General features: G+C 31.1%; 1 protein-coding gene across 1 annotated transcript; it reads left to right on the top strand.

Moving 5' to 3' along the window:
- Positions 1 to 236: 236 nt before the first annotated feature.
- Positions 237 to 9,982, top strand: LOC132712730 (homeobox protein Hox-A1-like). The gene is made up of 3 exons (XM_060695149.1): positions 237 to 1,221; positions 8,631 to 8,784; positions 9,212 to 9,982. The coding sequence occupies exons 1-3, from the start codon at positions 729 to 731 to the stop codon at positions 9,468 to 9,470; spliced, it is 906 nt and encodes a 301-aa protein (XP_060551132.1). The 5' UTR covers positions 237 to 728; the 3' UTR covers positions 9,471 to 9,982.
- Positions 9,983 to 16,588: the final 6,606 nt, after the last annotated feature.

Genomic DNA, 16,588 nt, shown 5'->3' with positions numbered 1-16,588 from the left:
TTTGTCATGATATGAAATCTTCTTACAAACTGAAAATATATCCGTAAAGAAAAGATAAAAGATATTCAATTCAAATGTATATAAATATACATTTTTATAATATAAATTCAAAAAAATGATAACACGCGCATTAGCTTGTTACACCAAGTCTTCGTAGAGATCTTGAACGCCTATTTCCTATTGGTCCGCCTACAGTGACGCGCGCCAATGAGATTCGTTGTATTACGTTTAATTGAAGATGGCATAAAATGGCCGGGAGGAGTCGAAAATGAATGGTATAATGGGATGGTAAAAGGTTTTAACGCGATTAGATTACTATCATGCTACAATATTGCAATTATCAATGAAATAATTTGTAAAGATCGGTTAATCGAATCAGTGTCAAGTAGGGGGGATGAGCAGAAAAAAGTGACAATATCGAGGTGTTAGAAGACACTGCACGCGCTGGGTATATAAACGGCTAATGACCACGAAAAGGTCCATTAATGAGATACCTCTTTTCGTGACTGGAATTATTAGAGATTTGAATATCTTAAACAGTACGGGAAAACTTTTGTTGTGACGCTAGTTAACATATATTACACGTTTCTTCACAAGAAAAAAAAACAAAATACAAAAATCATGAACTTTTAAGGAACCACGTTGAAGTGTTGATGTGAGCACGAAACTAAAATTCTGCGGTGTTAAAGTGATATATTCGTTTATTTTTGTGACAGATAAAAAGTGAAATGCATTCAAATTCTGCTCAGATGTTAGCCATGGCTAATTCTTTCTGGCCTCTGGCATATTCTTTGAAATCGTATGACTTGTCTGTACACCCAGCATTTTTGTCGTCTGCGTACAGATCAATTCCTACATTACCATATGTTACACCGGTAACAGCACAGACGACACCAGTGTCGTTATCGTCATCACCGCCGCAAAAATCTAGTGACAAATTTTCTATAGACGCTATTTTAAGCAAAGACAAAAGACCAGATTCTACAAGTTCAGAAAATTCTACAGAAAATTTTAAGAAAATCACTCATAGTTATCTTGAAAATGACAAAATTCACGATTCAAGTTTTCACAGACGACACCAGCGTCTATTTGAAGCAGCACATCCATATCTGGGTCACGCGAACGCTGTGCAAGATCTTCATCAGCATGTACAACACTCGCAGCAGGCAACACATTTGTCACCTGCATACAGACAGATGAACGAATCTCCCAGGACACCAGGTAGGCGATATCCCTGTTTCCTCGTGTAAACAGTTAATTTTCCTAAATTAAATCGTCCAAATATCAATTTATGAATTAATAATGATTTGTATTTGCCTTATTTTTGATGATTTTTTTCCCGCATTTTCTTCTTTTCTTCAACAGTATAATTAATGCCTTTTCTACAAGCCAATAAACATCTTTTCATTGGAGCACGTGCAAACAATATTTGATTCGTTCCTGTTCTAATAGACACGTTCTGTAAAATCTGTTTAAATGATTTGCATTAATTCCCCTTGGTTCTGTTATATCTGTATTAAATGATTTGACCAGGGGTAAAGTTTTTGCAAAGAAAAAAATTCATTAAATGAATAATTTATTATAATTTAACAATTAAACAAAGAAAGAAACTATGTTGAAGTTTTGAATTTCACTGATTTAAATCTAACATATACACATTGTACTCATTTGATATAACCAAACCAAAATCTGACAAAGGTACAGGATTAGTCACTTATAAGGTATAATTTAATTTAAAAAGAAACTATGTCAAAAGAATATCCCCGCACGCATTGAGTCCTCTTGAAGAAAAGTCCGGAATTAAAATACCGTCTCCGAACGGGTTATAGCACAATATGAAAATTTTATCTTTCAATCTTGCATAATTGATAAAAATGACATTAAGAAAGAATTAAAAAAAAAAAAACAACAACAAAAAACATGTATATCTAAAGTAGGCTTAACATATTGCATTGATGGAACATTTGTGTTATCTTTCTTTGCCCTTTAAGGCTTATAAAATCATGATTTTATTTTAAATACAAATCTGACATAGATCTTAATAGTAAGTTAAAATGGAATTATTGTATTTTCTTGTAATATTTATTGTACCTTGAAGAATGGTGCTAACGAATTAAGAATTATTTTGCAGAAACATTTAAGACTGACTCTAAAATTACATGTCGGTAACATTGCTTTGAATATAGTATGTTAAAATACGTTTATAAAAAGTATTAGAACATAAATACAGACTTTAAATTGACCACATGTTATTAGTCTTCAATATTGAAGGAATATGAAAATGAAATACAAGCTAAGCCAGACTTTGTAGATTTTGCACTCTCTGTCCCACCCAATGAATGTCATCGTTATACAAGTGTAATCTATTAATTGTGGCATGTACTAAAGTTCTTTTCCATACAAAATCTAAGATAAAATGTGATACAAAACTTATTCCTAACTTCTTAAATTCTCACTGTGTATTTAGTTCATGCAAATGTTTGACGATCTATTATGTAACGTATAAAACTACCACATGCATGATGACAAAATTCAACGAAAGATACTTCGAGACCGTAACATTGTGAAGCTTGAAACCACTCTTTTAAAAAAAAGATGTAAGTTTTTTTAACATCAAATAATGTCAAGTGAAAATCCGGATTTCTATGAGGTTTATTTTTCCACGAAGACGTGGAACAAAGTGCTTTCTAATTACGGAACATGGATCTTTCTCGAGTCTTTCAACACGTAAATCTAACATGTTATATAATGTGCTAGCACTGAATTAACCGAAAGTAACTGGTAGGTTATATTACGTACAATCACACGACTTTCCGCGATTTCAATTTACTGACTTTATAAACACGGTTGTTTCGTTGAGACTCACCAGATCAGAGGGAGGCAGGTTTTCCAGAGAACGTGTTAGCATATATAATCACAAACGTATCAGCTTAATATATACACAGAAACGAAAATTAGCAATAAATACTTTGACACTTATAATTAAAATTGCAAAAAAAGTTCTTATTCCATGTTATTACTGTTTTAATTTAGCCCACCAAAGAATCACCTGCTGTAGAGGGTCTTGTGAAAGTGAAATCTCCAGTTTAATTTCTCAGAAATGGTTTAAAGATACTTAATTATTTTATAGCTTGATATTTGATAAAAAAAAATACTTGCAATTATTAAATCAAATTGTAGCATTTTTATGATAATGATATGTTGATAAACAAACTTTGATGTGATCATTACATTAACTATCTAATGATGTTTCCAGAAGTTTTCAACTTCGGTATATCTACAGTTAAGAAATTCATGAATTCTTAACAAAGGCAGATCATATTTTTTATTAAAATCATATTCCTAGTGTACAATAAAGCATTTATAAACACAACTTGTTCTCAATAAAACACAAATCAAAACGGATGAGCTCATTGTTTACTAAAATCGTATCTTCAGTTTTTTACACTAATCCCTGTTTTATTAGAAACTTTTATATATTTTTAATTTTCAACATTTTATTTTCTTGTTTACATTTTTCACGCCACTCGGTTATTATAAGTAGACCATTGCACTCATAACATGTTGTATAAAAGGGATAGACGATCTTGTATTTTGTCAAAGCGAAGATATAGAAGACGAATACTATTGTGTCCTTGTTATACCTATGTAGATTTATAATAATAATAATAATAATAATAATAATAATAATAATAATAATAATAATAATAATTATAATAATAATAATAATAATAATAATAATAATAATTATTATTATTATTATTATAATTATTATTATTATTATTATTATTATTATTATTATTATTATTATTATTATTATTATTATTAAGTTCGTTTATATGAGTTATCGTATAATTATACATGTATACGGACTCAAACCATAAAAGTATACATTTTTTCAGAAGATGCCGTTGAGTTATCAATAAACTTATGATTTAAATCTTGCAAAATTTCCTTTTCAATTATATGATTTTATTTTTGAAAAATATGTGCTATGAACATAATAAATTAATTTTGGTCTAGATAAATTTGCTTTAAAGGTAAAATTATAAAATAGATAATTAAATCCACAATCACTTTATTCAGCCTGTGTAATGCAGTTTCAAAATGAAGCCACATGTGATTAAACTAGGTAGTATAACATATGATTAGTGATTGAGTATTAAACAAAATAATATATGTTTTAGGATATATGCAAACAGTTGTATATTTAGACAAATCACGAATAGCAAATTACTTTGTTACGTTATATTTGCGTGAAGCCAAACACGAAACAATAATAAAATAGTAGTTAACATAATGATGATAATGATCATGTGATAGTCATCATCATCATCATCATCATCATCATCATCATCATCATCATCATCATCATCATCATCATCATTGTTACACTGGCTTTTCTCATGTAATCTACAACATATTTTACCTTTATTGGTATTTAAATTCCATATTACATTATAGTATCAATACTGCATTAATAGAAAGAAATTAACAAAAAAGAAGTGAAGTACGAGTATAAAGAATAATCGTGTGCAATATTATAATCATGCAACACAATGAAATACTATATTTCATCAGTTAGATATGAAACTGTCAATCGCTGTTTATGATTTATTTACAAAGTTACTGTTTCCATAATATACAGTAATAAACTTATTATGAAAATGCTTTCTTATGCGAATAATGAATAAATATCAATACTTGTATAGCAATACCTTTTACATTTCGCCGAAGATCTAGATTTTATTTTCTCTCTTTTTCTCTTTTTTAAGCGCCTCGGAATATGATGTAAGGGAAAAAGTCGATATGCTTATCTATTTCTTGACATGGTTTGTAAGCTTTATTTATATATATTCCGATATTCTGTTAAAGCTTACAAATCATGTCAAGAAATGTATGTATTAGAAGATTCCGTTTCATTTCGTCTATCAAGGGAGGGTCAGGACTAAATGAAAATGACATTTTCAGGAATTAAAGACTGTTTCTATATATTGACGTCATATAATATCCACAAACATCGATTACTCTTTATAACTATATAGTACATTCCGACAGCATTACAAAAATGCGTTAATGTAGCACCAAATTTACCGAATACTTTAATTGGATGGGCGTTTGAAATTCACACGTAAGCGTTCTTCTTTCAGATGTAGGAATACAACGGAACTACTTTCCGGAAATGCTTCCATTAAGCGCTTTATCTTGTGTGTATTATTTTTTTCTGTGCCTCATCAGATTTTGCGGTAAAAATAAATAGACCTTTCATTTATATTATGAGAAATTGACAAAAGTTAAAAGCTTTATTACCTTTTGGTATTCAAAACTCATAATGGCACTCTTTTCCACCCCATAATTTTCGCCTTTTATGAAAAATGCCACTTTTTTGAAATATATTAACTAATTACAATACTCAAATATTAATATTGATAATTTTCGTAAACCTTAGTCACCCTTATTATATTAATATTTAATAGAGTTAAAAGGGCCCTTCATTTTATTTGAAGACTACTTTAGTATTGTTGCTTTTCATAAAAGAAGATTCAATGCAAATTGAACCCAATTCTAATTTTGTATAATAACGTTTTTGAATGGGCGTTTCTATTCACGCAAAATTTGAATACAGTATAATTTGTACCATTTTAACTTGTTCATTTCATTGAATCGTATTCACTATGGGTTTATTAACCATTTCAAAGACTAAATCGACGAATTATGCCAACACCTAAAAATTATTTATACATTGCTAAATCTCATAATGTACAATCTAGTTGAAATAGAATCAGCATGTCTATTTTCTTCCTTTAATCGACAGTCACTCTATATAAAATATAAAAAATAAAATTATTACTTTTAATAAGAGAAATTCAAATTTAAAGTTCAATAAAAAAAAAAAAATCGTGAACTCCGCGCAATAATATGTAGTCTTGTAGTCTTTAAGTCTTAGTATTTGTACCGCCATTGTAAATATGTTATATTGGCGATGAACCTTTATTGTATGTTTTGCCGGATAAAATATTGAATAAAATCAAAGAATGTACAAATTTTGCACAATCTGGCTAGCTATCTGAATAGTACATTGAAAGTAAGGGGTAATTTGTTATCATAGCCTCTTTATATATCGCATTATTTATGTATAAATTATTTTCTTTTATATTCTTTGAATTTCTTCCGTACAATAACAAATCTGAAAATGCATGTGAAGAATAAAAGATAATATTTTCTATTATGTCTGACATTTTCCGATTTGTGACGTTCAAATAATGGTGAAAAATAAGTGACTGTTAAAGTTTATTATCTTGATTTTCTCAAGAAGGATTACTCGCTGATAAAATACATGCTTGCTTGCATTGAATTGTGAAACATATAGTAAAAAAATATATAATCAGTAATGTGCCTTTGTATGTCACTTAAGTGTATTCGCCTGTTCGGTATGTACTGTTGTGTATTCCGTCTCTTATGAAATTTATTATTGTCCATGAAAAAGATAAAGCTAACTTGAATTTCTTGCTTGGTTTAAACATATTTATTCCCGAAAGTATATATAATGTACATACAATTATATAACAAACAAAATATTTTTACACAATGGAAAAGGATGAGAATGAAAGACTTATAGAATTTTTCTCCTTTGGCGAACTATATGGTTTGTCTTAAATAAGTTTATAGTTAGTATATACTAGACAAGGGAATAAGTATTAATTATACACACATATAAATATATATTTATATATAAACTTATATAGAATAGAATTTCTTGCTTTGTACACACACAATACCTGTTTGAATTAAAACTAGCCGTTTCTGGGTTTTTTTAAATCAATAATTATTATTTTATATATAGGAAATGAAAATGAAATGAAATAGGAAAGAAAACATGAGCATTTTGTCACAAAACCAATTTTCACGGTGCACCACCCTTTCTTTAAATTTCACATCTCCCAAGCACACGAAAGCTCTTTTTATGCTCTTTATGCACATTTGTTGGACAGAAACAGACGTTTTGGGTTTTAAGTCGAATTGTCTATCAAAGGGTTTCATAATGTAAAAAGGACAACACTTGAAAAAAGGGGGAAAATTAGCAGGTGTTTGTACAATCTACAGAACGTTTACCTTAGATAAAACACTATATTCTGTGTCATTTTAACTGTCTTCATATATAACTTAAAACAAATTTAACTTTGGATATTTAAAATATTTTTAATAAATTAAGAGCAATGTGATCTTATCGAAAAGACCAAAAACAGCAAGCTCATAGAGAATGAAAACTATTTCATAATTTCGTCACTAGGTAGTGGTTGAAGCTCTCTTCCCTTACTACCAATATTTCAATATCACAAAAAATCGGAAGCTCTCGGACATAATGGATGAGATTTCTTTTTTATTCTCCGATCAAAATTAACATGCCATTTCAGTAAATTGAGCATACTTTTTCTATAGGGCCCTAAAAATGTAAACATTATACGCGCTAATGTAAACATTTTCAAATAATTAAAATATTTTTCACAAACTATAATGACTAGTATGTTAATCGTGAGAAAAGGCCGTCTGTGATACTGACTAATTACACTTAAACGACCGTAAAGGCATTATAATTCTATCTCTTACATAGAAATGTTCAGACTAATTTCTCTAATTTCATTATGTCACTAAGAGCGCAAATTTTAATCGTATATTTGAGCTGGAATGAAATTGAACCGAAATTAATTGGAAGCCGTTTAAAGAAAAGCAAAAAATTGCTACATTATGTTAAATCAAATATACTTTTTGTTACCAATTACTTTTCACTATAATTTCACTTTTGCAGCTTAAACCGATTTTATTACATTTTATTTACTCAATAAATTAAAAAAGAAGTGAAGAGGTTGTCTGATTAGTAATGAATTAATTACGTCATAAAGGGTACCATTAAATTTAGCAGACAATGTACTTGAACTTTTTGCTATTAAAATGTACAACAGAAACTTTGTGTTACAATTAATTATAATTTGCAACATCTGTTTGTCAAATGTTTAATGAAGGTCAAATTAATGAAAAAATACTTTGACGAGGCCACGTGTTAGCAACCTTTAAAGAGGGATTGTCAATTCGTATGCGCATTTTTTTGCAGTAGAATAAATACAAATGTGTATGAAATGACAAAGATATAAAAGACCATTTGATAACTTCGGTTAATGTAAAATAACATCTCAAGAGCAAGATCGCATGCAACAAATTAATGCAAATGTAAAAATGTACTATTATGTTTAGTCAATCATGTTTAAATTTAAAGAACTATTAAAAAATTATAAAAGAACAATGCTTACAAAAGCTATATATTAACGCGCTATGACTTTAAGAGCATCTGCTACACGTATTTAAGCCCGTCCTCTTAGAACAGACAATGATGAATATTGTATGTTAAAATTGTCATGTAATTGTATTAAATATGTTACTTAATGTATATGTTATTGCGATTCGGTACTTATAAACACTGGTTTATCATGTGACTGTATTATACCAAATGTTTGTTAATATGTTACGATAATGTACCTTTGGTACAAATCTAATAAAATATATGTTCTGTTCCGTTTTGTTATAATACATGACAAAAATGCTTAATAAGTAATAACAATGCACTTTTATTCTAGGAGTCGACAAAAGCGAGAAAAAATCTAGTCCAAGTTGTCAGTCATGGAGCAAGCAAGCAAAGGGGAAGCGCGTTCGAACCATTTTCACACCAGAACAATTAGAACGGATGGAGGCAGAATTCGAGCGACAGCAATATATGGTCGGAACAGAAAGGTATGTAATGATAATTTGATAATATGGCGTTACTGGAAAATACCCGATGATTTCAGTAAATAATTTTACTTGCTGCGATTTTTTACACTTTGAATAAGTTTCAAACCTATACAAGGTCTTTAAACTATCGATAGTCAGAAATTGTATAAAATAAATAATATTTAACACTTTTTCTTTACCGTAATATTTTATGAGAAGGCTCACTGTGATATAAGGTAACCTTTGAGAGCAAATTTCATCTTAGAGCACTGCATATATACCATATTCCTTTATTGTTATTGAAGGTAATATACCTTTATCTTCATTATGTCTTGTGAAAATGAAAGTAAAACACAGATATTCCGGCATTATAACATCATCATATCTTGACTTTTTTTTAAATGTGTCTAATTGGTTTTCTAAAAGATATTGCTTGTTTCTTCTTCAGATATTACTTAGCGACTTCACTAAACCTGACAGAGGCCCAAGTAAAAGTTTGGTTTCAAAACAGACGTATCAAATGGAGGAAACAACATTTAGAACAACAAAAAGCCAAACTTAATTCCATAGACATTTACCGCCAGGTCGAGTCAGGTAGTGACTCCGAGAGCGAGGAAGAAAGACAAATGATTGGTGGAGGTAGAAGTCACGTGGACTCTTTGACAGATCCGTTCCAAAGTCCGCGAGAATCTCGTACAACTCAATAAATATTGAGGCGCCCTAAAATAATCCATAAATACGCTATAAACTATTATTATGAATTTGGCGTTATTGTTGAAATAATGTTTAGTCGGTGCCAGTAAATGGAGAGTGGATGTCTGACCACTGTGCAGAACATTAATCCTAGTCAATCAATTAAAAAGCTAAAAGGAAACCTTTAAACTTTTGTGTTGAACAAAATTGTAGACACTGCTTGTGACATTTCGTTTGACCACGTGACTCAGCCCAGATTACACAAAACAGCTTATAGTACTGTTAATTAACAATTCTAGATCATATGATGCTGTTTTCATTATACTATTATAAGTGGTTTATTAATCCCTGTGATTTTTTTCTTATATTTTACTGTGCTATGAATCAGATGTTTTCTGTATTTGTTCATAGCAGATTATATTTGATAAAAGTGGTTGGTGTGACACAGTGACATTTTAATTTTCAAAAATATTTTCACTGACAATACACATTTTATGTTGCATTGAATTTCTTATGTTGTGAATAAAAAATATTCAAATACAAGGTGTAATTCTTTTCATTTTTGCCCCCCCCCCAAAGTAACCCATAGAGAAGGCACGTCTCTTATCTTGATTCCTCTTGCATAGGCCAAACAACAACAATATCCATATATGCGCGTAACAAAATAGTTAAATGTCTTTCAAATAAGTCTGAGCTATAACATGTATAAAGAAATCAATTGCAGGCAAGAAATCATGTTCAGCGTTTCATAAAAATACCAGATTTAGATAATATCATTTTCGTACATTTTATATTATAAAAAACCACTTAATATAAAAATACTTCTACATTCGTTAAACACTGAAAGACTCTTCTATCGGCACATATATTAGGGTTATTGGAGAATCGCTGTCATTTTAAAATGTACAACATAATTATATATATCATTTATATCTACATTTCATACGTCTTGCCTGTACATTTCAATGTCACTTAACGAAAAGGTACAAAATCTATGAAAAATAAAAATACATGATTGTAAAAGATAAAAAATCGCAAAAGCCATGACGAAAAAGCTATTACCCATATCATACGATTATTTTATCACATTATTACTGAATATATTAGTAATGAAAGCGATATATACATCTTCAAACCATACCTCTATACTTAAGACGTCACATAACTTTTACGTTAATATTTATGTCAAATGTCCATCCGGTCCTGTGTCAGGACCTCATTCAACTTCGGTAGCGTCCATGATTGCTCCGCTCGCTTCTCTTACGCACGGGCCAATTCAATTCGTCCGCAGATGCTATTACAAATGAAATAAAGTGTTACATTTTAAACCAATAGTGTGATTTTCGACAAACTTCTTACATATTATATAAACAAGTATGTAAGAAATTTGGCACAACTTTAGATGGCCCGTCTGATGTATGCTCATGCTGATGGCGAGAGCACATCCGAAATTCCATGCGAATCATTTTACATTTTAAAGATCTTTTTCATTGTTGCTAACATTAAATTATAATTTTTATCATTTAAGTAAAATACAAAAATTGAACAAACCACTATACATTTGTACTTGTTCAAAAAGTCGAAAACATACAAATTCCCCTTTGGAAATGATAATCCGTTAGGACTTAATGATTTTATTGAAATCCTTTGCAGAAAGTAGACAGACCAGTATTGATAAAATTCGAAAACGATATCTAAAATCAAAGCACAGAAGGCGCTGAATTTGTTTGGGTCTCAGAATGTCAGAAAGGTGAAGGTTGTGACATTATAAAACAATTTGTTTTTGTATAGTGCCACTAATGCTTTCCAGCGTTTTAATTGTAGTAGATTGGCTATAAGACTAATTGCAACACTGATATTCAATCCAATGTTTATTTGACTTAAACAATTTGAAAAAAAATGAGTTGCCTTAACTGGGATTTGAACTCCAGACCTCTCGCTACCGAAGCAAGCGCGCAAACCCCTCGGCCACGGTGAATTGATAACGGCCTGAAGAAAACCATATTATTCTAAATTAGGGTTTGTAACGACGCTAACTGTTGTTTAACACTTGTGTAAATAATCATGGCGCTTACTATAAGCATGTATATCTATAAAGAATAAAACAATATTAAAAATCTTCGACCATTCGGGAATTATTTTGCTTGAAAATGAATGCGCCTGTCATGTGACCATATTTACGCAGTGATCTCTACTGAATTTTTCTGCCTTAGTGTTAAATATAAAGGGAAGTAACCGCTTCAAAAAAGCGGACTACTTTCGGCATTTGCAATTACCAGCATTAGAGTCTGAAATTTCGCTACCATTATTTGTTTGGTCTGACGACCCAAACAAATAATAAAACCATATACTATGTATATAAACAAGGTATGTCATTCAATAGGACAGAGGGTTCGACTATTCCCAGTGCTTTAAAGTAAAACAAGATCCTGGATAATGTAGGGATCAGTCATAAGGAAGATTTCATTAAAGAAAATACATATAGGTATGAGTCTTGAATATTGAACAAGAATATTGTAAGATCACAAAAAGTCAAATTTCATAGAAATCCATGTCAGGAGTTATAGGCCATGGATAGTGACCTGCAATTATGATCAACAAGGCATATATTAACTTTCAAGAGGATACATTCAGTAGTTTAGTGGTTTTGATATGCAAAACTTTAACCGAGATTTTTCACAAAGGACCAAAAGTATGTCAAAATCCACGGGACAGTTTTGCGCCGCGGACAGCTTTAGTTATAAACCTGAAGACATCTCTTAAGTATCACGTGAATATCTTTAGTAGTTTTCAAGGCAAAACTTAAACCAATTATTTTCTAATTTCCCAAAGGTCCATAATTCAGTCAAAATTCAGAGTAATGTGCCTTGGATAGCGAACCCCAGTTATGATCGCTTGGATATATATTTAGTTTCATGAGGAATGCAAAACTTAAAACTAGCAATTTTCGAAGTTCACAAAGGGCCATGATACTGTCAAAATACAAGCAACAGTTATGGACCTTGAATAGTGACTTTCTATAATGATCTCAAGTAGGTGTGTGTGTAATTACAAGTAAATATCAAGAATTACACAGGCTTTGTGTAACAATATTTAACATGCATTTTCGCCCTGTCTACTCATTCTTGTTACGTTGGAGTGTTAAAGTGCGTCACAAGCTATAATAACACTTTTAATTATTTGACAACTAACAAGTAATAACTTTGGTTGTTACGCTGCTTACGTATATGGTGAACCAAATTATTACATTACATGCAGTATAAGATAAAATGAGCCGTGTCAAGACAAAACCAACATAGTGGGTTTGCGACCAGCATAGATCCAGACCAGCCTGCGCATCCGCGCAGTCTGATCAGGATCCATGATGTTCGCTATTAGTTTCTCTACTTGTAATAGAGTTGGTAAGCGAACAGCATGGATCCTGATCAGACTGCGCGGATGCGCAGGCTGGTCTGGATCCATGCTGGTCGCAAACGCATTACGTTGGTTTTGTCATGACACGGCTCAAATACTCCAAAATGAAACATTGCGACGATTTGAAATTCTAGGAGGATTAAAGTAATCTGGTATTGTATGAACATGCGGTAGTTAATGGTACAATTGTTTAGAACAGTTCAAATCACCATATGTGGGAGAGTAACTCTTAACTTCAGGTACATGTCAATTTCTGGAAATTTATACACATCAAATAAAACCATAAACAGCATATTCTCATTCTTAACAGATTTCTAAAAGGAATGTTTAATGATGAACATACATTTATTTATTAATTAAATATACAATTTCGTAAAATGACCATGATCCTGGGAGAAAAAACCCTCTATTGGTCGGTTGGGCATGTAGGACTCCGACCAGCCACACATCTGTCAGAAATCATTGTACTTTAATGTTAGCTTCCTCTGCAATACATACATACATGTAGATGATCTTGCCTATCTCGTTTAAAGCCTTGTAAAATAATTTTTATGAAGTCTTGGAACATTTTTGATTTTTGAAGTGTTTTTCTATTCGGAATAGACGAGATCCAACATTAAACATTTATAAAATTAATCATTAGAAGCGAAAATCTTTATCAAAATTCAACAAGTAATCAGGTTTAAACGACTTTTTTTTATCTTTTCTAAAATTCAATGTTGAAACGTTGGCAGGTTCAATTGAACTTTAATTGCAACAACTTAAACTTTGATAAAATGGAATGGGTAAATACTCTATGGGTCTGCATCTTGGCTAATGTGAAGATCGACTATATGCAAGCCATTGCAGTGCGGAATGTAATAGGTATTCATTTGAAAATGTGTCAGCTCATGGTTTTAGGATTTTTTTCTTTTATGGCCTAGGCGTTTTATTGTCTAGTTAGACCGGTCCGCGTGCAAGTAGAAAGGCCCAAGTGCACATACAGGGGGATTATTTTAATCTCATCTTTTCCTAAATCTCTGTTTTACCATCAACCCATAAAATCTTTACACAATTATTTCCGGAATTCTTGCAAATGTCTTCAGGAAAAAAATTCTGATAAAAAGTATGGCCATATAGTGATACGAGCGCTGATTGTTTGGGCTATTATGTATTTTGTCATCAGAATTTCAATAAAACGTCAATCGTGATTTCATTATCTTCTTTTCTACGGCTCATCCATTGTCACGATTTGCAATACAGTCTTCCTTATGAACACCAAATAAGACCATTCCATTTAATATAATTCAGTTTCTGTGCGTAATTACGTCTTTATTCCGACCAAAATGCCAAGTTCCTCGACAAACATAAAGATAAATGGTCTTCAATGAACATTTCTGCCGCAAAATGATGCCGCCATATTGAGCGGATGCGTCTAATATTCATACGCGTTTCTCAGAAACCGTGCTTCGGCATTTATCCTTCATTGAAATCACCCGCTTGATGAAGAATTTGTGATGTGGAAAGCTGTACATTAATTGACCATGCAGAAGCTTATTATTTCAATTATAAGACCCGTATTGCCAAGCGACAACTATGTACCGCACTCAACATAGTTCCAGACTGAATAATTTGGTTTTTACAGCTTAATATTTGCAGAAAGTCGATGGTCTATTTGACAGATTTTCAATAAAAGCGATCGCTTGATTTAATAGAACTTCAAACAACATTTAAATGAAACCCCCGAATGCAAACATTCCGAGGCAAACGCCCCTTGAACACATTAAAAAGTACTCTAATTTAAACGTTGTCCACATCTTCTTTATAAACAGTACAAATAAATGCACGTGTGACTAAAAATATAGAGGCATTGTTGTCTTACTATAATTAGAATTTCCCCTTCCTGACAACTCTTTTGTATTCATTTAATGCGTCTATGAAAATATGAATATTTACAATATTTCTACAACACATGCAGATTTTACATTACTGATTTAAGAAAAATTGATATGAAACAAAATAGAATTATCATCTGGTAGCAAAATACAGTCAGACCAGACAGTGTCTTTTGTCGGATCTTATTTAATGAAATATAAATTATATATAAGTTGTAAACAAAATGGCATGGCTTTAAAGCAGCATGCCTCCAGATTCATGTTAATTTTCATAAAAAAATGTAAACGTATGGAAAAGGGAAAAAAAGAGAAGTTGATTTTTCGCTTCCACGTAAATTACCAAACATATGTTCAAATATGCAAAAAATGTCCTTACTGCGTTAGTTACGAAATAGAAACATGGTGATAGATATTGCAAAATCAATCATTCATTGCATGTAATATGTAAATTATTACTTGAATTGTACATATTTTTTGCTTTTTTTAATATCTTAGTACAGTTTTCTTTGGGTTGATTTTATCGAAATTTTTGGCTCATCTGGAGGCATGCTGGGGTCATTGTGAAACTTTGGTTTAGCTTTTACACGTGTTGTTATGTTTTTTTTTACTTTATTGTGTGTATGGTGGTCAAATCTTAAGATTGTATACATGCAAGTATCATTCTACACATAATATTACGTTAATAACATACATTTTGAGCATGTTTCCCATGTACACAACAAGGTTATTACTTGTAGATACACGCACGCACGCCAGATGCACGCACAAATACGCTCGCACGCAAATACATATTTATGCAAGAAAACTGTCTTGAAGGTGGTACAATGATTGTTTTAATAGTGGAATCTTCAACGCTGTGTTTTTGTGAGAGAACACTTTATAAACGCATTAGTTAATTTGAGGCCAGACGAGTTGAATATTACTCGTACTCGACGGTGATTTCAGGAATTACAATTATAAATACGAAAATCAAATAATTTATACTTTCTTATTCAAATATGCATCTAAACAAGATGTGAATTCTCAAATTCGATATTTAATAACAACTAAAACAGCCAAGTGTAAACCACTTAAATAATGTCTTCATAACGTCTTTCAAGTACTTAAAGGAACTCCACTGAGGTCCAAAAGCCTAAAATATATATAACTTTGGCACTTAAAACAGAAAGATATGCAAAAGATATTAAAGATATAAACTCAGAAATAAATTGAAAGTCGTATTTTTATGATATTCTTTAACCAAATTGAGCAAAATTTGGGTCATTTTTCACATTTAGATTTATTATTCTTAGTGAACATAGTGAGCTAATGGCCTAAAACTTTGCACACAAGTTTTTGTTCTAGACCTACATCAAATGGAAATTTAAAGTCGAAAAATAATTCAGTCCCGCCATGTAAAAATACCGCAGTGGAGTCCCTTTAAGTAAATATTTTATCGCTTGTAAAATTTTCAAATTATTTTAACTTTTGTTACACATTTTTTCTCTACAAACAAGAACATTAGAAACCGGTGGTTATTTTAGACACATAGTATCTTCATAGACCATCATGCTATTTATTTCCTGTTACAGGCAGAACAACCATACACATAATGTCCGTGGTCATACCATTGAATCCATTTGATGAAAAATAATTAAAGAAGTCCCTAAATTAAGGTAAAATGGGATAAATTATGATCAAAGTACTTTATTGAGACTTGATGTATGGTGAAAGGTTTTTTCATATATGTAAAAATTCTTTGAAAACCAGTTTTATCTTTATAACTGATGTCCCATTCGTGTTTAAATATTAAAATATTTTTGATAGAGAGTTTACAGGGGCGTATCACGTTGGGGGCAGGGTCT

This window comes from Ruditapes philippinarum, unplaced genomic scaffold (assembly GCF_026571515.1).
Source record: "Ruditapes philippinarum isolate M1 unplaced genomic scaffold, ASM2657151v2 ctg4106_1_1_1_1, whole genome shotgun sequence".
Lineage (NCBI taxonomy): Eukaryota > Metazoa > Mollusca > Bivalvia > Venerida > Veneridae > Ruditapes > Ruditapes philippinarum.
This window is presented reverse-complemented; position numbering and strand designations above follow the sequence as displayed.

Bases quoted from the DNA above. Each gene is read 5' to 3' on its own strand.
- LOC132712730 (XM_060695149.1), top strand. From the start codon at position 729: ATGCATTCAAATTCTGCTCAGATGTTAGCCATGGCTAATTCTTTCTGG. The intron at 1,222-8,630 runs GTAGGCGATATC...CTTTTATTCTAG, and splicing joins CGAATCTCCCAGGACACCAG to GAGTCGACAAAAGCGAGAAA. The intron at 8,785-9,211 runs GTATGTAATGAT...TTTCTTCTTCAG, and splicing joins TATATGGTCGGAACAGAAAG to ATATTACTTAGCGACTTCAC.